The 25,053-nt window shown below is 40.0% G+C and overlaps 2 protein-coding genes across 5 annotated transcripts in view; one reads left to right on the top strand and one right to left on the bottom strand.

Moving 5' to 3' along the window:
• LOC143041046 (alpha-ketoglutarate dehydrogenase component 4) overlaps positions 1-1,120 on the top strand; it is a 30,192-nt gene extending 29,072 nt beyond the window's left edge. For both annotated transcript variants that reach the window (XM_076212663.1, XM_076212664.1), the window contains one exon: positions 1,008-1,120. In XM_076212663.1, the coding sequence (XP_076068778.1) occupies positions 1,008-1,025 (18 nt within the window). In that variant the 3' untranslated portion in view covers positions 1,026-1,120. The remainder of the gene's footprint in view (positions 1-1,007) is intronic.
• A 3,140-nt stretch (positions 1,121-4,260) lies between these two features.
• Positions 4,261-23,458, bottom strand: LOC143041043 (RAB6A-GEF complex partner protein 2). Of its 3 annotated transcripts, XR_012967789.1 has the most exons (10): positions 22,984-23,458; positions 21,329-21,456; positions 20,671-20,778; positions 20,317-20,466; positions 18,151-18,263; positions 16,010-16,162; positions 15,257-15,434; positions 11,674-11,882; positions 7,062-7,248; positions 4,261-4,837 (listed from the first exon to the last, which is right to left on the bottom strand). XR_012967789.1 is itself a non-coding variant. In XM_076212651.1 (9 exons), the coding sequence occupies exons 1-9, from the start codon at positions 23,103-23,105 to the stop codon at positions 7,195-7,197; spliced, it is 1,215 nt and encodes a 404-aa protein (XP_076068766.1). In that variant the 5' UTR covers positions 23,106-23,458; the 3' UTR covers positions 5,566-7,194. The 3 variants fall into 3 exon arrangements, 2 of the variants coding, with proteins under 2 accessions (XP_076068767.1, XP_076068766.1); XM_076212651.1 differs by lacking the exon at positions 4,261-4,837 and having other exon boundaries at positions 5,566-7,248; XM_076212652.1 differs by lacking the exons at positions 4,261-4,837; positions 16,010-16,162 and having other exon boundaries at positions 5,561-7,248.
• Between the last annotated feature and the right edge of the window lie 1,595 nt (positions 23,459-25,053).

Here is a 25,053-nt window from a genome sequence, read left to right as displayed (position 1 = left end):
CTCTCTCCATTTCCAATCCTGACACAAGCTCTACTACTCTCATAAAAACTGTTGACAGCTCTCAGAAGCTTTCCTCCTATCCCATATATCTGCATAACCTCCCACAGTGCCTTTCTGTCTACCCTATCATAAGCCTTTTCCAGATCCATAAAAGCCCAAAAAACATCCTTCCCCTTTCCTATAGCTTTCTCACATATCTGTCTTACCACAAAGATCTGATCTACACAACCTCTACCTGTCCTAAATCCACAGTTCCTCACCAATTACTCCTTCTGTTCCTCTCCTAATCCTCTCAATCAAGATCCTCCCATAAGCCTTCCCAAATACACTTAACAAGCTAATCCCTCTGAAACTACTACTACATTCACACTTGTCCCCTTTTCCCTTGTAAATAGGAACTATACTATGAAATGGATACAAATACTTTAAGACATCACTAAGGGCATTCTTGTCCCATATATGACCATTTTGACTGGGGCAAGTTCTTCCCACCCTGCTCACGTGGCACTCCCTTCCACATATTCTATGAAAGTGCCCTACCTACACAACCTCCTCTTCCTCCTCCATCTATCTCTACAAAGAACAGTTTCACTACACCTGGTTTAAGTGAAACAGGACCAATACTGCTACCATTTCCTCACTCATTGCACGTCCTTATACTTTTTCATACATACATATACCAAGGTCTTTTTCCCCCTTACCAGAGAGATAACCAAAATCAAAAGGCATAATTCCACTCCCACCTATTCATCACCTCTCCCTCCCTTTCATCTTGGCTCTTCCTTTTCATAAATCAGTCACACCTGCTGTATCTTGCAGATGCTCCTCTTACACCTTACCTTGCACTTCTAACCTCTTTACATCACATGTGCTTCCTTGTTTCTTCGTTGTATTTCTTGTATGTACTTTTAAGTAATACAATGTAAGAACCTGCATATGTAGCTGTATAATGTTAACTGCCAAGACTATCATGGTCCTTATTTGACTTTTCTTTTTTTTATCCACAGAGAGGAGGTCCTGCCTAGGAAAGAGAGAGCTGTTATTTTGCTTGTAAACTATTGTATATATTTCTCTTCATGGCACTGTTCCTTTAATGTTGTTAATAAAGTAACATTTTAAATGTCTGGTTTTATTTTCTGTTAATTTTCAAATTTTGCTCTATATGGTTTCAGAAGATAGGAAAACTTGTTTAAATAAATTGGGTTTTATTTGAAACTAGCATGAGTCTTTAATAAATTAGCTCATGTTTTGATCATATTTGTATTTTGTTAAAGACCAATCTTTTTCAAGACATGTTTTCCTTACATGAAAGCCCATGAAAAACAAATTAGCTCAAACCTGTTTGCAAGTGTATAGTGCAAGTTCCCTTGTTACTTTTTTGGGATATGCACATTGCATTTTCTTGATGCTTGTAGACACCAAAATAACATATCAATCCTGTGGTGCAATGAATCAATATTGTCTCTCTGAGGCACACATGAAGCTGAACCTTAGTGAGGAAATGTTTACAAGATGGACTCCTGTATGATGAACACAATTTTCATAACTACAACCATTAGTCAAAAACACGTTTGCACGCAAGAAGTTGTGATACTTGTATAAAGGAAAAAATATTCCATATGTATAACTAGTCATACAAATTTATTAAACAGCAAAAATTCTATCTATATACTGTAAAATACCATGTTATTTAAGTCATAAATATGGTTTATTTTTGCCTATTTCACATTTACAAACTGATTTTCATCGTTATTTATTCTCATAGGTGCAAATGCAAAGGATGCATGCATTTCACAGTATATATCAAAGCTTTTAACATATTATTTGAAAAGTTCCAAAACTTTACATGAAATCAGAGTTCCTTCATTACTTTTGCACTAATAGTATACTATGAGCTGAAAACAGTTCTTCAATGTACAACACCTATGCAATTATATGATTATACACTTAATAAAAATATTTCGGCTATAAACCTCTACTTCTTCACTGTATCCCTTCCAAAGGCATCAGATCACAGGGAAACACGATAATGCAATATTCACAGATCTTGCTCAAACATTATTATCATTGTCGTTATTGTCATTTTTGCAGACAGATCTAGTGCCTCTATCATTATGGACAATATCACACCATCACAGAATTATTACATGTTCTTTATGTTGCTATGGTTAGTTGGAAGTGGGCATATAAAGGGGTATAGTATTTTTTAGCCATGAGTGTTAGGTCATGTTGGGCTTTTATATAATAGGGTAATAATATGGGTTAGGAAAGCTGTTGAGAACAATCAAGATTTTTTATGATAGTAGTACAGGGTGTTAGAATTAGTAATGGAGAGTGTGTGTGTTTTGAGGTAAACGTGGGACTTCACCAGGGATGTGTTGTGTCACCTTGGCTGTTCAATTTATATACAAGTGGTGTGGTGTGAGAGGTATACACAAGGGTAATGGGCTGGGGATTGGAGATGGTTAAAGAAATTGGAGAAAAGTCAGAGACAAGCCAGTTGTTTGCTGATGAGACTGGACTTGTGGCAGGATCAGAGGAGGGATTTAGAAGTTAGTATCATTGTTTGGGAGGGTGTGTGAAAGAAGGAAGTTAAAGACAAACGTGGGTAAAAGTAAGGTGATGAGATGTACAAGGGGAGAGGATGGCAGCAAACTGGAAGTGGGTATTAAGGGAGAGAGACTGGAGGAAGTGGATAGCTTTAGATACATGGGTGTGGCAGGAAAGGGAGGAATGGAGGTAGAGGTAGAATGTAGATTGAAAGAAGCAGGTAAATGCCTTCAGGGATTAAAAAGTGTAATGAGAAATAGACATTTGGGAATGGATGCTAAGAGGTGAGTGTATGGAAGGGTGACTGCCAACAGCACTACATGGGGCAGAAACATTGAACATAAAAGAGGAAGAATTTAAATGTGTTAAAGATTAAATGCCTGAGAAGTGGTAGGGGTTACTAGGCTGGATAGAGTTAGAAATAAGAAGAGTGGGGGTGGAAAGGGAGTTGGAAGATAGGGTTGATGAGAGTATTGAGATGGTTTGGACACACGGAAAGAATCAGTGAAGAAAGACTAGTAAAAGAGGTGTGGAAGGCAGAGCTGGAGGGAGTGAACATGAGGGGGCAACCAAGGATGAGATGGGTGGATGGGGTAAAAGGGACACTGGGAAAGAAGGGAATGTCTGTTGAGGAAAAAAGGGAAAAGACAGAAGATAAGGGTGACTGGAGAATGGTTGTGTATGGATGATGTGATGTATGGGAGTGGGTGGGGGATGGAGGGTGAGGGAGTATGTATCTACCTAGTTGTATTTTACACGACGGGAGCTATGCTCGTTGTGAATGATATTTTGACAGAGCCTGAAGGGATTTCTCCCTGTCTTCTCTTATGCTGCAAGAGGGGATGGAGAGGGGGGTTGCCAATTAAATGAAGTCTTGCTGTGGATGTGCTGTGTTTTGCTGCATTGCTTTTGACCCAGGGGAGTAACGACTTGAAGCGCAGCGATACCGAAATTATTTCAGCCCTGGGCAGGATTCGAACCCGGACCACCATAGTGACAGTCAGGGATTCTATCAACCGCACCACCGAGTTGTGTTCTGTGTCTTGTGTGTGATGGTTGCATCCAGGGCAGCATGAATCTGTGGCCAGGCTTACTAGGTGTTGGTACATACATATACCAAGGCTTTTTCCACCTTACAAGGGAGGTAGAAAAAAAAAAAATAAAGCCTTGGTATATGTATGTACCAACACTGCCTTAATTAATTTTGGATGGTGTCCTGAACACTGGCATACTAGTGTAGTTTTTATCAGGTGTGGGTGTTTACTTTTCTGCGGAGCTTATGTTTGGGAATTGTTTGAATACTGAGATTGGTGGTCTTTCTTGAAGAGATTAGTATAGGAGGTAGGCTGTTATAGATGTTTGAGTAGTATGCTGCTGGTGTAGTTTTTTGTGTGTATGTTCTCTTGGGAGAGGACAGAAGACGGGTGAATGGAGAATGGTTGTATATGGATGATGTGGTTGCATGAGGTGGAATGGGTGGGTTTATGGGGGGTGAGGTAGTATGTGAGAGCAAAATTTGACGCAGCCTGAAGGGATTTCTCCCTGTCCTCTCCTTTTATGCAATGGAGGGACGGAGAGGGGGGGTCGCCGATTTAATGAAGTGGCCTTGCTGTGGATATGCTGTGTCTTGCGACACTCCTTCTGACTCAGGGCAGTGGACAAGGTGCAGGGATGACCCGACAAGTAATGGCTCTCAGCTGAGTAAAATTGTCTGTCATTAACCTGAATAAATTCTGTAAGGGGCATCACCACACCAATGAGATAAACTGAAAAGTGAAAAAGTCTTATCACCTAAGTTAGGTAAATCAAATAAATCAGTCAGAATAAAATTTGTAATAGGGATCCGTGTACTGAAATGTTTACAATAACAAACCATTTCATTTCATATTTGTGTAAACAATTAATCATTACCACGAGTTTTACCAAGTGGAAAACCTGCTTGCTGCCCCACAGTGGATGGCAAGGGTTCTCAGGCCCTCCTACAACAGAAACTTTGGACTGTTGCTCGTGTTGTACTTGTGTGGGGCTCTTTAAATGTCACTGGCTGAGAGTGGAAGAGGGAAAGGAGAGCAGTTTTTGGTTGACAGCTATCCATGTGTGAAAAAGTGTAACTAGTACAGTTGAAGTTGGTGGAGAGAGCTCTTGGGCCCAGTCTTGTGAACAAGTGTCAGCACCTAAGAGCTGTATTTCTCCTGAAGGAGGTGAGGGACTTGACGGGTTTTGAAAATGGGCGGCTTTGCCATCCATCCTGCAGGAACCACCACATGCAGGTACTCATCAGTGGTCCCTGCATAAACAATGATATATATGAAATTACCAATAATAAGAAGACATCCTTTTGTATCATATTTTCATAAATACATAATTCATCTAACCTGTGTAAAACATGTCAACACTTCAACAGACTGAAGATTATATACACTATTTTGGCAATAGTTACACTCAATTCCAATGACCTTTCTAAATTGTTTACCCACACCACAAAACTTTTAATTTCTCTCTATATGAATAAATTCATCTCTTCCACTACATTTCAGTAAACCTGAACAGCAGCTTATTTTGATAGTCCCACCTAGAGGTATACTGATGTTTACAACAATGATATCCAGCTAATAAACTGAGTCATGATCAAGCAATCAATCAATGAAAACATGCAAGTGGCCATTTCAGATCCAATTCCAGCCAATGCATGGCAATTTCATTTATCAGTGGGAGATAATATACATACACTTAAAAAACCCTTTCACCCTTATATAGTGGTGGTTGAGTCGAAGTATGTGCCCACTCTACACACCCATTCAAAAAACTAATTTGTCGTCATTCCCATTTTAGCACCTCATAGATGAAATATCATCCCTGTCCCCTGCCACACTGCTGGGGTGAGGAGCAATGCAGCAAGACACGTCACCTCCATGGCAAGGCCCAATAGCCAGAGCTAGTTTACCCCCACAGCTTCATTACGTGGTGACCCCCACCCACCCATTCCCCCCAATCACCTGCTTAAGAGAAATGAGGCCCCGCATGGAGAAGTGTCCCATGCGACACAATGACCGGTTTTGAGTTACGTACATATAACACTATTTTGGCCCTTCTACTTCAATCCGAGCATGTCGGAAAGGACAAAACGTGACCTGCAATATGGTCGAAACACTCCTAAAACAAAGTGGTAAAACCTCACGTTTGTTCGGCCAGCGCAAAATAGTGTTATATGTGCGTAACTCAAAACCGGCCATTGTGTCGCATGGGACACTTCTCCATGCGGAGCCTCAAATATGGAACAGATAAGATGAACATCACTTCAGACCATGTTATTTCCTCATCCATTTACATTCACTTTCCATGCACTCTTATTGTTTACACTCTTGTCCTTCTAGCTCAAAAGACAAGCTTCGTGCAACCAAAGCCCCCTTCACCCTGTCCATCCACCTTATTTTTGGTCTTCCTCTTAAATTCCCTCCTTTTGCTTTCCACACTCATTCTGTTATTTTTCCTCACTCATTTTTTTTTTATATGACCCAACTAACTTGACATTCTTTGATCAACTCTGTCTACTCTTTCTGTCTCAACTCCATATTTCTCCCTGTTCATCTTTGTAGGGACCAATGATAGGCAACTGTTTGTGGTGGTCCTGTAACATGGCCAGCGGAGCTGCCCCATTTTGAAAACCTGCCAACACCCTCATCACCATCAGGTGGTGCAGTCTTGGTGGGCTGGCATTCAGTCTCCAGACTCGGCCCAAGATCTCTCTATTAAGTTCAACTGTATTACACCTTTAAGTAGAGCCCAGTCTTTAGACAGTTTGAAAGGGAATGCATACATACACCAAAAGCTCCTTTCCCATGAACAAGGGGGATGGCTTAGCCAAGACATCCACCTACCCTTCACCCTCTCCCCCTCCCCTCCCCAACCTTAGCTCCTTGTGGATCGAAGGTCATCCCTGTCCCCTGCCCACTGCCTGGGTCAGAAGCAATGCAGCAAGATAAAGATGAGTAGTACAAAATAGACCTCAAGAGCTTGTAACAATTCTGCAATATGCCTACCAGAAAGATGATAAATAACAACAACTGATCTTTACTAGAGGCACGCAGTAATCTACAATTTATTTCACTAAGAGTACAAATAATAATGGAATGTCTAAACAAAGGAATACAGGATTATAAGTAAGCAAATATATTATCATTTCATACTCATTCAATGGTAAATATTTTCTTTTATCCAAATAATCTCAAGTCACACACATCAACTCAGGTTAAGTCATTCTTGCATACTAAATCATCAGGTTAGGCCATTCCTTGAAAAAAAAAAAAAATAATAATAATAAATAAATAAATGAATAAACAAAATCAAAATAATATAAATAACATAGAAAAATAAATAAATCCCTTTACTGATTCATATACTTGGGTTAATTCACATATATGACTACTTGCTCCAGATCAAGTCAGTTCCCTGAAATCTACTCCAACATACCAACTTTACATTTCTCCAACTAAAACTAAGAATGGACTTACCAGAGGAGAAATTAATGGAAGATACACCACTAGTCAAATCAGTGACCAGCATTTTTGACTCCTAACTTCCCAAGATTCAAGGGGCACATCATGCAACCAAGCTTTACTTGACCCTTGAATACATTTATTCAGTTTACAATGTGGTGTCCATTGGATCTACAGCACCAGTACACATGGATCTTGAGTGCTTTGAAAAATGCAAAAAATTCTGTCAGAGAAAGTACGTTTTTAATCATTTCAAATAATTATGTAGTCTTGAGATAAGTTTGTATACAACTGTCCAGCAATTGTGAAAAATGTAAGTCGTAATCAATAACACTTTATCTATCTATATAGCAGGAGCTTTTTCCCTTTTACCAAGGAAGCAGCCGAGGTCAAAGGCATACAGTATACCCACTCCCATCCACCACCCTTTCCTCCTTCTCATCTTAGCTCCTCATGGATGATGGATCATAGAATAACACTTTAACAATCAAGAACTGGTTACATATGTACATACAAATAGCTGCAACAGTGATTTATCAAACTGATTTAGAATGCCCTTTTTGTAATTATAGTTACTCTTTCCCCAGGGCTTTGCTGCAAGTGCACACAAATAATAGACCAAGAATATAATATTCAAGCAGTCAAGATAAAAAAAAGCTGGTTTCAGACCTCCCTGTACAAGTTAGTCCAGCCATTTATTACTTACATCTCACTAATACAGTCATCCCTTAACTCTCTTGTGGTATGGGCTTTGTGGGTTTCTATTGGGTAACAATTACTAAAATTTGTAGGGTTGCTAAAGGTGTTGTTCAACAATTCTTTCACCAAGTCCCTAAATTAGTCCTTTCCACCAATGATAGCCATTCTGTGCTGTCTGCTGTTACTAAAAGCAGCGAGATTTTCCCCAATAGACTCTTATTCCCAGTTTTCCATACATGAACATAAAAAGGACATAAATCACTCACAGATTTTTGGAATTTAGAATACCCGTTACCTAACCTCCATGAAAGTTAAGGGACACTGTAATACACTATTTATTCCTATATCATTATAATACAGTACACTAAATGAATAAGCTCTGATCTCCCATTTCTCATCCCAGTGCATGTGTTTGGCTGGTGATGATACAAGACCTGGAACTATAATCCCAGTGCATGTGTTTGGCTGGTGATGACACAAGACCTGGAACTATAATCCCCTAACACTAACTTGGCAGATTTGTTAATACATACATATACCAAAAGGCCTTTCCCTTTTAAAAAGGGGAACTGCATCAAAGCATACACCCACCCTTCGCCCATCCAAACACCCATTTTTTTCCCTCCCAACTTGCACAACGTGAAAAGTCATCCCTGTTCCCCACCAGAGACTAATATTGCTACCTTTCCATTTGAAGATGTGGTGGGTTAAAGACCACCTCTGGCTGTCAGGCCCTGCTTTGGAAAAGCTGTGGCTCACTGCATTGTGTTTGACCCAAGCAGCATGATGGGGAGCAAGGACAGTCTCATGCATGCCGAGATGAGAAGGATGGTTAAAAGGAGTTTTAATTGTGTAAGATGAAGCCTGAAGGAATGTTCTTCTCATCTGCCACATGAATTATTTTGAGTGGATGACAGGGTTCTTTATGAACCAATGGAGTAAATCAGCTTCAGTCGTCAGACCCTACTACAAAGTGTTGTACCTCACTGCTTTGCCCTTAACCCAAGCAGAGTGGCAGGAGACATGAATGACCCTTCATCCATAAAATGTTGAGATGGAAGGAGCATTAAATAGGTTTTAATGTGTATGAAGTGGGTGTATGGGAAACTAATGTTATAACACATTTGTAAATGTACACTTTAAACCCACTATCAGAGAAATAATATCAGAAGTACAGGAAATCCATATATTTCGACTACTATCTGTAGTCCTTTTCAGCAGAATGCTTAAGAGGACTACAGATAGTAGTCGAAATGTACGTATTTCCTGTACTTCTGATATTATTTCTCCAACAGTGGGTTTAAAGTGTACAAGTGGATGTATGCTTAATTTTGCTACCACATAATGCAGACATATGCTTTGACTCAGGCAACTTGCAGTAACAGGCAAGTCCACTAACCATATTGAATTTTTGTCTGTTGCATTTACTTTCTTCCTCCTTACTGGCTATCCCCTTTATACAGGGAAGAAGGCTTTGGTATATATCAAAAGATAGTAATAGAAGTTAAAGGAGTCATGCTCATAGGGTCCTATTTCTTTTTCTCCATTGATCAAACTCGGTTTAAACTTGTTTATGATTTTTGACTGGACAAAGTCTCTTTTTTGGTTGTTCAAAAAGTTGATACATGTGTACAGAAAATATTTTTTCTATGAGTGTGTGACTGTTTCTACAGTACATGCTGGTAGATGGAAGAGGGGAACAGTTGCTGCTTGTCAGCTCTTCTCAGGTGAACAGTAGAGGAAAGATAGTCAGAAAGCATTCTTAGGGTTGATCTGGAGACGAGTGCCAACTCCTACAAGGTATTTATTTACCAATTTGTACTGTAGTATACAGGAAAGGAGCAATATTCATTGAGTCAAGTCTCCTATTATCTATTTTTTTTTTCTTTATTATAGCTAGACTGAAATTCATGTACAGTTCCGACTTAATCTGTATCCTTGATTTCCAATTATCATCTATCATGTATTTTTGAGCTTAGGCTACATCACTTCTTAACCACTTCACTCCGGGCCAAAATCTCACGGGCAGCATTAGCTGCCAGACATACGATGCTGTGTCACAATACTCGCATCATAAAAAATAGTCACCGCTTATATCGATCATTCTCTCTTTCACCCGTGAATTTTGATAACCATAGAAAATGTGATGAAGCCAGTTTAGAGAGTATGTCAGTTACACAGGGACAACTACAATAAATATAATCAAGATGCCGATATGGCAGCCTTGCGTATCCACTTACTCCTCATGCCGCCTACGTAGGCAGCACCGTATGGAAGAGGTTAAGCTATTCCAAGTATTTATGCACCTAAATGGAAAACTATTTATTCTTATCCTTTAGACATGTACATACATACATACATATACCAAGGCTTTTTTCCCCCTTACCAGGGGGGTAGCCAAAAAGGACAAGGCACAAAAACATTCCCACCCATTTCATCCCCGAAAACACTCCACACCCCTCCACCCTCCCTCCCATCTTAGCACCTCCTAGATGACGGGTCATCCCTGCACCCTGTCCACTGCCCTGGGTCAGAAGCAGTGTCGCAGGACACAGCACATCCACAGCAAGGCCGCTTCATTAAATCGGCAACCCCCCCTCTCCGTCCCCCCATATAAAGACATGTAGTCTTTCTTAAATTGCTCCCATGACCTTTTAAAGGTTTCCCATTTTTTAATAAAGTAATCTCTTTTATCATTCCAATCTATCCCCTTCAGTGACCTGAATATTGTAATCATATCACCTCTTTCTCTTCAATCTTTCAAAGTTGGCAGATGCACTATTAATCTCTTCCATACAGTGTCGCCTACGTAGGCGGCATGAGGAGCAAGTGGATACGCAAGGCTGCCATATCGGCGTCTTGATTATATTTATTGTAGCTGCCCCTGCGTAATGACATACTCTCTAAACTGTCTTCATCACATTTTCTATGGTTATCAAAATTCACGGGTGAAAGAGAGAACGATCGATATAAGCGGTGACTATTTTTTATGATGCGAGTATTATGACGCAACATCGTACGTCTGGCAGCTAATGCTGCCCACGAGATTTTGGCCCGGAGTGAAGTGGTTAATCTTTCAGCACAGCAGCTCCAGAGGTGAGGATGTTGATAGGATATAAAGATGTGGTGGGTGAAGAGTCTTAATAACATGAGTCTCACAGGACAACCACAACCAGGTGCTATTCATTGGTCCTGCAGAGATTATTGAAGTAAACCCATTATCATAAATTGCAGTGTACAAGTCAAGTTTTCGAGCCTAAGAAAAAATCTTTCCAAAACTAAGGGTTGACTTATAGAGCAGGTATAAAATTCAAACCCTCACCACAAAGTTGTAAACAAAGGGGAAAGCACTCCTAACAATCACTGTACGTCATTTACTGTACCTCCAGCATACTGCCACAAATATATCCCAATAAAACTTGTGTTTGGTGAACATATTTGGCATATCAACACAGAAATTAATGCATAGGTAAATGGTGTGACTTTCTGTAGTTTTGGCACAGGTTATCATATACTGCAGCCTAACTTCATTTATTGGTAGGCCTAAGCTTTGGGTTGGTAGCCAAACATATGTTTGGGGATCAACCTCTATGGTAGGTATAGGCCTAACTCACAGCTTTGAACTAAAATTCTTGAGGTTGACTTGTACACCACATTTTGCAGTAGTTCTGATAACAAAGTTCCTTGGTGAAATGAGATGGAATCATGGAGAGAAAAACAGGGAATTCTTAAGTGTATATTCAATGAAACCTAAGAAAAACAAACTATTCCTGGATATCAGAGAAGACTTCTGCCAAGTTAGTATAAGGTGGACACAGCTCCCCAAGTCTTTCCTGTCTATTGCCCACCTGCTACATCCACCAAGAGAAGGATGGGAAACTAAGTTTATCCATACAGTATTCATAAACCCAACCTATAAAGCCAATACTTGCTCAGCAGGAATGCAGACTGCCTGTGCAATCTGACTTGGAGCTGTTGGGTAGATGGTGATTGGCAAGTCCCACACCATGGTTTCAATATCCAGAGTGGCTGGGCCCTGCCACTCGATGTGTTGAGACGAGTCTTCTGCCATTTTGGGCCCCTCAATTTCCTTTGTACTTGTCACAAACTCAAAGTGAAGTCGCCACTTCAGAGTTACTGGAAGGAGAGCAAATCACATTGAGTAATGGGTTTTTATTGCAGTATTTGCATAGCATGCATGCATGAGTACTATGTTAGCCAATTTACCCATTCACCAGACAAGACGAGTTCTCTACACCTAAAATCTGCTTACTGTCAGAAAAAAGAAATAAAAATTAAATAATAAAAATAAAATAAAATAAAATATTACTTCTTGATACTTTCTTGAAGAAACGAGCATTCACTTACTGGTTGCAAAGTAGGATGAGAGAAACATGAGGTACAAAAGAAAGAGAGAAAAAGAGAGAGAGAGAAAGAGTGAGAGCAAGAGCAAGAGCGAGAGAAAGAGACAGAGAGAGAGATAGAGAGAGCCAAAACAAAAAATATATATACAATACATATACCAAAGGCTTTTTCCTCTTACAAGGGAGGTAGCCAAAAAACAAAGGCATAGAAACTACTCCCACCCATTCCATCCCCTCTACCCTCTTCCTCCCTCTTATCTTGGCACCTCGTGGATGGCAGGTCATCCCTGCATCTTGTCCACTGCCCTGGGTCAGAAGCAGTTTCGCAAGACACAGCACATCCACAGCAAGGCCGCTTCATTAAATCGGCGACCTCCCCTCTCCGTCCCCTCATATAAAGGAGATGATGGGGAGAAATCCCTGTGGGCTGTGTCAATTTATTTCTCATACATACTCCCACAATCCCCATCCCACACCCACTCCCCCTCCTGCATCACAGCACCACCCATACACAACCATTCTCCACTCACCCTCATCTTCTGTCCTTTCCCATCCTTCAACAGACATTCCCCTCTTCCCCAAAGCCTCTTTCACCCCATCCATCCATCTCATCCTAGGTCACCCCCTCATGTTCACTCCTTCCACCTCTGCCTTCCACACCATTTTTACTAGTCTTTCTTCACTCATTCTTTCCATGTGTCCAAACCATTCCAACACTCTTTCATCAACCCTATCTCCCAACTCCCTTTCCACCCGTTCTCCTCCTCACCTCCTCATTTCTCACTCTATCTAGCCTAGTAACCCCTATCATACTTCTCAGGCATTTCATCTCAAACACGTTCAAACTCCTCTCTTCCTCCCTTATGTTCCATGTTTCTGCCCCATATAGTGCTGTCAGCACAATTGTTCCTTCATATAACCTCCTCTTAGAATCCATTCCCAGATGTCTATTTCTCATTACACTTTTTAATCCACCAAGACATTTACTCACTTCTCTCAATCTACATTCTACCTCCACCCCCACTCCTCCCTTTTCTGCCACATTCGCACCCAAGTATCTAAAACTATCCACTTCCTCCAGTCTCTCTCCCTTAATACTCACTTCCAGTCTGCTGCCACTCTCTCCCCTTGTACATCTCATCACCTTACTTTTACCCCTGTCTACTCTGTCATAAGCCTTTTCCAAATCCATAAAAGCCCAAAAAACATCCTTATCATGGAATCAAGACTGCCAAGCTTGGCAGACAGTGTTCTGGCTAGGCATTAAATGATGGTGACATCATTAACATCGTGTGTACCTGTGATGCCTATCAGACTACTGCCAGCCAGCCAGCAGGAGGAATATTTGAATGACAACAACCCAACAAGACCATTTGAGTCAGCCAACCACTTCTCAGTAGCATGGAAGGCATTCCTCATCATCACTGACCATGTCAGACTGGCCCATCATCATCCCAAGTGGCAGGCACACTATTGCTACCACTACAATATGCCACTTCAGGAGCTACTTCCACAACTTGGGCATCCCTGTGCACCTTAGGACCAACAGAGGACCTTGGTTTACGAGCCACACCTTCAATGAGTTCTTGATACAGTGGTGGTGGTGGGTCAAACATGTGGTGACATCACCCCACTATCTGCAGTCCAATGGCCATGCCAAAGTAGTGGTTAAATCCATCAGACACCTCATAATGAAGGTCACCCCTTCAGGCAACATTAACTGTGAGGAGTTTGACTACAGCCTGCTTGAGATACAGAACACCCTGAACCATCTCCAAACTATCTTCTTATATTTTAGCTTCCCATTTAAACCATAAAACTAAAGTTCTCAAATTCAAGGATCACCTTGACACAAGAGGCACCCAAACACTTGCTGCAGCCTCCATAAACACAGCACACCCACTATACTACATAGCAGAAAACCCACACATGCCAAGAAACATCAAAACACTACCCAAATACCTATACCACACACAAATACTCTCTTCTCTTCCTTTACAACCGCGAGACAACAGCTTCCAGAAGTGTATCTATAATCATATCAACTCACTGCTCCAGCAACAAACTGAAAGACTGCTGCATGACAGATCCCCTAATATCCATCTCTTTGAATCATCTCTTCCCCAAAAGGACTGAGTCCATCTGGCTAGATTACAATGCAGCCACCATCCAGCCCTTCTAGGCTACCAGAAGAGGCCAGATGACAGCATTGCAGACAACTGCCCAGGATGCAACACTTCACCCCATACTATGCAACACATTATGGAAGACTGCATTATACACAGTCATGCATGCCAACAACATAATATACACTCTATAAAGGATTTGTAGGAAAACCCCATTCTAGCTGTGGCGTTCCTCAGGGGGACGGGACTGCTCAGCCAGACAGTCATTGGAATTACAAGAACAACAACAACAGATGGGTAAGCATCTTGCTTGCTGCAATAAGCAATGCAACGTGTCCTGTGGTCATTACTGCTGCTCTCCTGCAGGTCCCTTCTACTTTTAGCGGGGAATGACCAGACCTTTTATCCAGTTGGTACAGCATGCAGGAGACATGCAACTCCAAGGAAATTGCCCATGGTCACTGGTTCAGCTCATAATTTATGAAGTGAGGAGATTTGGTAGTGTCAGGAATGACTGGGTAGTGTTCAGCATTTGTCTAACTGCAATATACAGGAAAGGAACTATTCCTGCATGGCCCAACCTCTTCTTTTCTATCAATCAAACTTAGCTTCAAATTCAGTTACACATTTTGTTGAGATCTTTTTGTAAAAAGTCATAGGATAGAGTAGGGAGACAATTCTCTCTAATCTCTCTCCTACCCTCTCAGGTACCCACTGTTGGTTCTGTATTCATATGAGGCCCCGCATGGAGAAGTGTCCCATGCGACACAATGGCTGGTTTTGAATTACGCACATATAACACTATTTTGCGCCGGCCGAGCAAGCGTGAGGTTTTACCACTTTGTTTTAGGAGCGTTTCGACCATATTGCAGGTCACGTTTTGTCCTTTCCAACATGCTCGGATTGAAGTAGAAGGGCCAAAATAGTGTTATATGTGCGTAACTCAAAACCGGCCATTGTGTCGCATGGGACACTTCTCCATGCGGGGCCTCATATATTTAGTGGCAGAGCTGTAACTTACCCATATTAGTGGTAAATGTAGGGGTGACATACAGTGGGATAGGAAGGACCATGTGGGTGTTGGCCATGTTGAGGCACACTTCATGGTTCTTGCTGTACGAGACCAAGGTCGGTGATTGGTTTGGCTTTCGTTTACAACCTTCTTCTATTTCTTCTAGACTCTGTAGTGTTACTGAATACTGAAATATTAGATTTTTTCCATTAGGGCTCTGAATAAAGAATTTAAAAGAATACACTCGTCTCTCACCATAATAGATACCAACATTCCTTCCTTCTATTTTCTCCCAACTTACTTGTTCAACACACCCCCTTTCCACACTTTGTGACTACCTCCTTGAAACATCCCCATTCCTCCTCGACTCCTAGTTCTACTTTATCCTTCACTCCTAAAGGTAATCCACATAATTTCAAAACCAAACATATCACCCACTTCGGTATGATGACGCCTATGTAGGCGTCATGAGGTGCGAGTGGGTACATGAGGATGCTGGCATCAGCGTCTTGATTATATATATATTTTTTGTAGTTGTACATGAGTTACCCCCAGATTCTGTGAACTGGTTTGATCACATTTTCTGTGTTTATTATTACTCAGAGTAAAAGAGAATGAGTAATACAGCAGTGACTTTATATTTTATAATGTGAGTAGTGTGATGCAAATTACATATGGCAGCCAATGCTGTGCGCGAGAATTTGAGTTGTACTGAAGTGGTTAAAATTTTGGGGCTGTGTCACAACTGAAAAGCAGTCTTACCTGTACACATGGAACTTCCCCATCAGAAAAATCAAAGGTTGCCACAATGTCCTCGCCTAACCTAAAACTTGTTTTGTACAAACAGAATCGAACCACTTTCCCCTGAGCATTAGTTATATTGTAGTAACTAACATTCTTTCGTGTTGAAATATTCTGAAAAGAAAAACAACTTTTAAACCCAATTTACCAAAAAATTAAACATTAGTCAAACTAGTAACAGACAAGAGATGCATGTATATCACAATGTACTGGCTTAGGATTTACAAAAACAACAATAATACATATATATATATATATATATATATATATATATATATATATATATATATGTGTGTGTATATATATATATATATATATATATATATATATTTCTAGGGCACAGGTTCTCACGGAGACAATTTTGATTAAAATCAACTGCGCTAATAGATTTAACTATTTTCAGTTGTATCTTCTTAAGTTGGAGTGAAGGTGGAGTGAAGGTGGAGGTAGAAAATGTAGATCGAGAGAAGCGAGTAAATGCCTTGGTGGTTTAAAGAGTGTAATGAGAAATAGACATTTGGGAATGGATGCGAAGAGGAGACTGTATGAAGGAGTGATTGTGCCAACAGCACTGTATGGGGCAGAAACGTGGAACATAAGAGAAGAAGAGAGAAGGAGTTTGAATGTGTTTGAGATGAGGTGTCTGAGAAGTATGGTGGGGGTTACTAGGCTAGATAGAGTGAGAAATGAGGAGGTGAGGAGGAGAACAAGGGTGAAAAAGGATTTGGGAGAGAGGGTTGATGAAAGAATATTAGGATGGTTTGGACACATGGAAAGAATGAGTGAAGAAAGACTAGGAAAAGAGGTATGGAAGGCAGATGTGGAGGGAGTGAACATGAGGGGACGTCCTAGGATGAGGTGGATGGATGGGGTGAAGGGGGCTTTGGGGAAGAGGGGAATGTCTGTTGAGGAAGGAAGGGAGAGGACGGAAGACAGAGGTGAGTGGAGAATGGTTGTATATGGATGATGTTGTGACTGCATGAGGAGGAATGGGCGGGGGGGTGGGGGTGGGGTAGTATGTGTGAGTAAATTTTGACGCAGCCCAAAGGGATTTCTCCCCGTCCTCTCCTTATATGCAAAGGGGGACGGAGAGGGGGGGTCGCCGATTAAATGAAGCGGCCTTGCTGTGGATGTACTGTGTCTTGCGACACTGCTTCTGACCCAGGGCGGTGGGCGGGGTGCAGGGATGACCCGTCATCCAGGAGGTGCTCAGATGAGAGGAAGGGTGGGAGGGGTGTGGAGTGTATTTAGGGATGAAATGGGTGGGAGTGTTTTTATGCCTTTCCCTTTTTGGCTACCTCCCTTGGAAGGGGGAAAAAGCCTTGGTATATGTATGTATCTTCTTAAGTTTAAGGAAGGACTTCCTATCAACTTCATTCAGCTTATGAACGAAATCATCCATGGTGAATGTGAAAAGAAAGGCGCTGGTGAATGCCGATGGTTTCTATTGGATGTGTAACAGCATGTCAACAGTTTTTTACATGCTGTTACACATCCAATAGAAACCATCGGCATTCACCAGCGCCTTTCTTTTCACATTCACCATGGATGATTTCGTTCATAAGCTGAATGAAGTTGATAGGAAGTCCTTCCTTAAACTTAAGAAGATACAACTGAAAATAGTTAAATCTATTAGCGCAGTTGATTTTAATCAATATATATATATATATATATATATATATATATATATATATATATATATATATATATTTAAACTTAGAACCCACTATGGGTGGAAATAGATAAAAAGTGAAATGATTGTTCCTGTATATTTCGACCACTCTCTGTGGTCCTCTTCAGCAGAATGATTACAAAAGTATAGTACAAGAATATATACATAGTACTATACCTTTGTAATCATTCTGCTGAAGAGGACCACAGAGAGTGGTCGAAATATACAGGAACAATCATCTCACTTTTTATCTTTTTCCACCGACAGTGGGTTCTAAGCTTAAATTTTACCAATGTGTTACGACATTAGTGCAATCTAATATATATATATATACCAAATACCTTTACTCCTTATAACTGGGAGGCTAATTAAAGCATACTACCATAGACCTATCCCACATAAAAAATACCTATAAACCACAGAGACAAACCTGTATAATTTGTAGTGCAGTTTCCATTGGTGATTCCTTATGCTGATTTTGAAGGAAGGGATTGGATGGAGCCAACTCGCCACTTTCACTATATAAACATGCATCACTTAAACCTGGAAGGAGAAAAAGCCCTTGGAATGTATGTATGTATGTACAAGTAACAGGTTTGGGTCCAAGTACATAGCCTTGTACTTAGAGCCAAAGAAATTGAAAAATAATAAGTAAATTGAAGTACAAATAAGTATGTTGTACTGTACTTAATCAAAAGTTATATATTGTATATAGATTCTACCAAACTTTGTGATGATACTATTGGGTAAATGCACTTATCTGTTACTTTTAGTTATAAAACTACCAGATATATTATCAATATAGAACAAGGGACAGGTTTTAATGCCCTGATACTAACATTATGCTCTTATATTCTACATCAAATTTAATTTTATTACCGATGTGAAACATATGGATAATCTTTTGCATTTGCATCACATGGAATATTACTTATTCAAGTTATTCATAAAGTATATTTTCTTGTTTTGCAATCCTGTGACAAAAGCAGTGATGTGCTAAAATAAAGATAAAATTTCCATATTTTTCTATGTCAAATCCCACTTTTTAAGAGTGGACACTATTAGAGATTGTTGAAATATGAATATTTGTTATTATGCATCTTGTGTTGTTTTTGATTGGATGTACAATAAAATATATAATAGGAATTTTTTATTTGATTTATTGTAAGATGTGTGTTTATTTGCATGTCATGTAACAAAGTGCAGTTGCTAGGGCCAAGAGCTTTTTCCCGCGCTAAGGGAGACGCCATGCCATTACAAGCAGTCATAACGGAATCACAGTGTAGAGAGGTTGATAACTTTTGTCTTACATAAACTTGTCTGTGTCATAGGCATCGTGCCTTTGAAGAAGAATAAACTGTGTTAGTTCACTCTTGTGTATGGATAACCCCATAACTTTTAACAGGGATGACCTGTCATCCAGGAGGTGCCAAGATAATAGGGAGGGAAGAGGTAGAGGGGAGTGGAATATGTAGGGGATGGAATGGGTGGGAGTGGTTTCTATGCCTTTGTTTTTTGGCTACCTCCCATGTAAGGGGAAGAAAGCCTTTGGTATATGTATATATGTATGCTAAATTGAAGGAGGATAGGGAGGGAGAGGTAATTGCAGTGGGAAGTACTAAGAAAATGACAGTGATGAATGAGGAAAATGGAGGAGAAATAAGAAAAGAGGAGGTGAAAGCATTTATTAAAATAATAAGCACAGTAAGGCACCTGGGTCAGATGGATGCCCTGTGCAGTGTCTACAAAAGGGAGGTAGAGTGATGGTGGACTAGCTGGCAAGGTTGTTTAATGTTTTTTTAAAAGAGAGTAGAGTACTGAAGGACTGGAGGATTGCCTGTATAGTTCTGCTTTACAAGGGAAATGGGGACATGTGTGAGTGTAGTAGTTTCAGCAGGATCACTTTGTTGAGTGTAACTGGGAAGGCTTATGGGAAGGTTTTGATTGAGAGGATTAGGAGAGGAACAGAGAGAGTAATTAGTGAGGAGCAGCGTGGGTTTAGGGAAAGGTAGGGGTTGTGTGGATCATATTTTTGTGGTAAGGCAGACATGTGAGAAAGCCTTAGAAAAAGGTAAGGATGTTTTTTGAGCCTTTATGGATTTGGAAAAGGCTTATGACAGAGTAGACAGGAAGACACTGTGGGAGGTATTGCAGATATATGGGATAGGAGGAAAGCTGTTAAGAGCAGTTAAGAGATCTTACAATAGTAGTAGTAGTCAGATGGGGGTCTCAAACTAGATAAAGTGCTTTATGGTATGCAGAGAACATCTGGTGGACAAGATTCACAGCCTAATCAGAGCAAATAATTTCTCAAGATTGGTAGAGGACTAATATGGTATCAATTCATATAGGAAGAAGTCAGAAGAAAACTACTGAATTACTGATGAGAATCTTTGATCAGCAGGATACCTAAATTGTGTGAGAGGATTGTGAAGACAGGTAGGTTAACTATCTTGGCAGACAACCAATTCAGTTTCAGATATTGAAGATTATGTTTTGAAGCAACAACAGAATTGATTAACCCATCACACAATGAAAGGATTAATATGAGGGAAGAGGATGCATTACCAATGCCAGGAAGAAAATCTGTTCTCACCTTGGAGCACCACAACTCTTAGAGGCACTCGTAACAGTTTGATTGGTGCACCTAGCCGCTGTGTTCCTATAGTAATTTTGTAGGCATACTTGACCAATTGGCCACGATAGCTAGGAGGAGCTTCACATGGAAGAGTTTCTCTGTACATGACTGCAACATTACCAGAAAACAAATTAACTACAAACAATATTATGTGTGCTTAGGCATGCCATTACCTGATATGTATAGCCCTGACAAGAGTGAGGTTGAATATAATGGTTTAGCTTTCAATATCTTCAGAAAACAAGTATTTCCTCAATACAGTATATGCACAAATTTCAACATTATACTGTACAAGAAAAATAGGTAACCTACATGAACGGCTTTCTCCTGGGAGTAACTGAAGATCACAGAAGAGAATTTTGGGCTTTGTGGACAAAACCACATGGCCACGGTCACCTCGGCATGGAGCAAATGATGTGTCTGTAAAACAAGTTCAAAATAACTGTCATGAACAATACCCAGAGACCTTTATCACACACAGATACTCTCTTCTCTTCCTCCACAACCACCAAATACCAGCCTCCGGAAACATATTCATAATCATATCACTCACCCCTCCATTAATACACTGAAAGACAACACACTGCTGCATGCCAGACCCCCTGATATCCACCCTTCTGAATCCTCTCTCCCACAAAAGGACAGAGTCCACCTGGCCAGAGTGCAGTGTGGCCACCACCCAACACTTCTAAGTTACCAGAAGAGGCTGGATGACCGCATTGTGAACAGCTGCCCAGGATGTAACACTTCACCTCATACCATACAACACATATTGGAAGACTGCATTATACACAATCATGCACGCAAACAACACAACATACACTCTATAAAGGATTTGTGGGAAAACCCAGTTTCGGCTGTGGCATTCCTTGAGGAGACGGGACTGCTCGGACAGACAGTCTAGGGAACGACAACAACAACAATTCTAGTGAAAATTCTCTGTGCACAAATTCAGTGCTACTGAACTAACCTGCATTTGTCACAGCCTGTTCTTCTGCTGCCTTTGGACTCTGGGCAGGGAGTCTCACTTTGGCCTCATTGATGGAACACTGACAGTGTATCTGGGCACTTGCCCATGCTAACACTTCACAAACATCACTGAAAACAAAAGAACAAAATCTGCACTTTACTGGTAACCCATATCAAAGGTAACTATTTTAGATTTAAGAAAGAAATAGGCAAGAATTGGTTTACTAATAGGGTGGTTGATGAATGGAATAAACTTAGTAACCATGTAGTAAGCGCTGAAACTATCAGTTGTTTTAAAAAACGATTAGACAACTTTATGGATGGGGATGACAGGTGGTGATGGATACGGAGCTGCCTAGTGTAGGCCTTATGGTCTTTTGCAGTCTCCTTTATTCTTATGTTCTTATGTTCTATGCCTTCCAAACCTATTAGAGAAGTGGCAGTTTGCACTACCAGATTCAATTTCTCTAAAAAGTTCATTTATAGCACAAATGTCTTATTACAATTGTGAATGATAATGACAGATGTACTGTTGATGTGAGCAAATGAATCTTATCTTTTGGGGTACACAATCGTTGTAAGACTTGAGCTCCCTTTGTAAAGACATTGATATGGTGGGTATACATACAGAGTATGGTTGATGAGGAACGTTTTAATCAATTATTGTCTGACCACCTTCACAGTGAGATTAACAATGGGCACCTACAGGTGTTGGTATTGTAAGATGGACATCAGAAAGAATCAGATCCTTGTTGCCCATCTTCAAAATATATCAACATCCCCCACCTCCAGAGATATATAAATAGCCTTACTCCATTCTCCATTGTAGACATTCATTGCTTTTGTGATACCAGATACCAACTTAAAAGTTCTTGCATGTAAGCACTTCTGTGACTGCCATACAGCAAACAATATTATGGAAGAGTATGAAAAAACTTTACAAATCTTTTGTCAGTTTAAATATTACAAGTACTGTACTGTAACAGACAATGCTCCAAATAAGCTCTGCAATTTTACCCCCTGACTTCTCAGATATTTTGATCACTGCTGACATTGACAACTGTTTGCCGATTTCAATAATTCTGTCATTTGTTTCTATCAGAAATAATTTGTTTTGCTTCTGTCTCCAACAAAATTTCAATTACCCTACACGGTCCCCCTAGACCAGAGTTTCTCAACCTTTTTCTTTAACCCTTGCATAACCTTTAAATTCAATTGCATGTCTCAAGGAACCTCTGCACACACACACACACACACACACATACATACACACACACACACACATACACACACACACACACACACACACAAAAATATATACCATATCTTTCTCATTTTATTTTTTTCATAATAATAGGTTAGATAGAATGATGTCTATATTACATTATTACAATAACCTTTTGTGGAACCTTAGGGTTCTGCGGAACCCTGGTTGAGAAACACTGGTTTTCCACAACTGACAGGGCTTACCCTGCCATGGGTTTCTCACTTACCACTGCATGACAGTGGGACAGTAATTTTTTTAATCTTATCAACACAACCTATTGTGTAGGTCTGTGACTGTGTAGGCTACACAGACACAGTCACAGATAAATCCATTAAATTATTAATATTATTCATGATCCTGTAAATTAAAAAATATATTTTGTTTCTCACCTGTTTGACTGTGCTCTAAGGGCTGGATCTAAGGCAGGTGCAGTAAAAGTTACACACACATGCACTACGTCACCAGCTAAGTGTACTGGACCGCCTAACACTCGGGCTACTACCTCCATCATAACTTGATTACTTGTTCCATTTAAGTGTACATACAGCTTGTCTTTTTCAGCACATATGGAGAGGCTTTAGTTCACCATGGTTCTTTTACCGTACAAACTTCATTGCTCTAATCCTCTATCAAGTGGGAACTTCAAGTAACTTTCATCTGTCATTCATGAACCCACAGTTCATATCATTACTGCTTAACAAACAGACAAAAAATATCGTTACGTTGTTACTTTTGAGTATACTATGCCAGGGATAGGCAATACATATGATTCAGAACACATATACGCTGAATCAAATACAAAACCCTGAAAGCTTGATCTTCTATTCTTCACTGGTAGTTTGGCACTAGATGTTACGAATAGAAATTATCTGCAATATTTACTACGTGGCAACTTTCTTTACGAGAAATACAGAAAATAGGAAACGTGTTCCTAACATCAACCAAATGCAATACACACACACACACAATATATATATATATATATATAATATATATATATATATATATATATATATATATATATATATGTATATATATATGTGTATATATGTATATATATATGTGTATATATGTATATATGTATGTGTGTGTATGTATTTTACCTAGTTGTATTTACCTAGTTGTATTTTGCGGGAAGGGGAGCTATGCTCGTGTTGTCCCGCCTTTGTATCTTGCAGTGTCTAGTTTGTTTTTAAACTCATGAATGGTTTTTGCGCATACTATTTCATTGTCCAGTTTGTTCCAAGTGTCCAAAACTCTATGAGGAAAACTGTTTTTCTTCAGTTCTCTTCTATAGCTATGTTTTTTTATTTTCTTTCCATGTCCTCTTGTGTTTCTTTTGTCCCAGTTAAGTAAGTTCTCACTATCGAGTACCTCTGTGCCTTTCATGATTCTGTAGATGGTCAATAGGTCACCTCTCTCTCTTCTTTGCTCCAGTGTCGGTAACTCCAGTTTAGCCAATCTCTCTTCGTATGATAGGTTTGCAAGTGCAGGTGCCATTTTTGTAGCTGCTCTTTGGATTCTTTCTATTTTCTTTATATTCTTTTTGGTACTGGGGGACCACAATGTCGCTGCATACTCTAATCTAGGCCTTATCAATGTAACCAATATTTTTTTCATCATGTCTTCGTCCAAGTATGTAAACGCCACTTTTATTGATCTTAGCAAATTGTAAGTCTCCCCGACAATTTTGTTAATCTGTATATCATAGGACAGGTCGTTCGTGATAATTACTCCCAAATCTTTTTCGGATCCTACTTTCTTTACTTCTTTGGTTCCAATTGTATATTTTCCTGATATTCTGTTTTTGCTTTTTCCAAACTCCATTATGCTACACTTCTTAGTATTAAAGTCCACTTCCCATTTCTGACTCCAGTTCCATACCCTATTTAGGTCTTCTTGCAGTGCTTCACAGTCCTCATCAGTTTCTATTTTCCTTAGCAGTTTGGCGTCATCGGCAAAGAAGCTCATGTAGCAGTTCACGTCCTCATCCATGTCATTCATATAGATAGCAAACATTATTGGTGCCAGCACAGATCCTTGCGGTACTCCACTGATCACCTCTTTCCAGTCTGAATATTTTTCTCTGAGCACTACTCTCATCTTTCTACCAGTCAGAAAGTCCTCTATCCATTTTAGTAGGTTTCCCTGTATTCCTCCTATGTGTTCCAGTTTTTTTAGTAGTTTTCTGTGTGGTACTTTGTCAAAGGCTTTTTGCAAGTCTAGGAATGCACAATCAGCCCATCCATTTCTTTCTTGCACTATGTCTATTAGTCTTGAGTAAAAGCATATTAAGTTTGTGGAGCATGATCTTCCTTGTCTGAATCCGAATTGTCTTGGGTTTAATATGTCATTGTCTTCCAGATGTTTTACCCATCTATTCTTGATTATTTTCTCACAAATTTTGGCAATGGTGCTTGTTAGTGATACTGGCCTATAGTTGGTGGGTTCTTCTTTGT

Source organism: Oratosquilla oratoria, chromosome 30, assembly GCF_046742065.1.
Source record: "Oratosquilla oratoria isolate Oo_2021 chromosome 30, ASM4674206v1, whole genome shotgun sequence".
In the NCBI taxonomy this organism is placed as follows: domain Eukaryota; kingdom Metazoa; phylum Arthropoda; class Malacostraca; order Stomatopoda; family Squillidae; genus Oratosquilla; species Oratosquilla oratoria.
This window is presented reverse-complemented; position numbering and strand designations above follow the sequence as displayed.

What these genes read in the sequence shown, in the direction of transcription:
- LOC143041043 (XM_076212651.1), bottom strand. Translation starts at nt 23,105, where the DNA reads ATGATGGAGGTAGTAGCCCGAGTGTTAGGCGGTCCAGTACACTTAGCT. An exon ending in ACAGGCTGTGACAAATGCAG is followed by an intron (nt 20,779 to 21,328) that starts GTTAGTTCAGTA and finishes CTTGTTTTACAG; the next exon opens with ACACATCATTTGCTCCATGC. An exon ending in TCTGCATTCCTGCTGAGCAA is followed by an intron (nt 7,249 to 11,673) that starts GTATTGGCTTTA and finishes CATTTTTCAAAG; the next exon opens with CACTCAAGATCCATGTGTAC.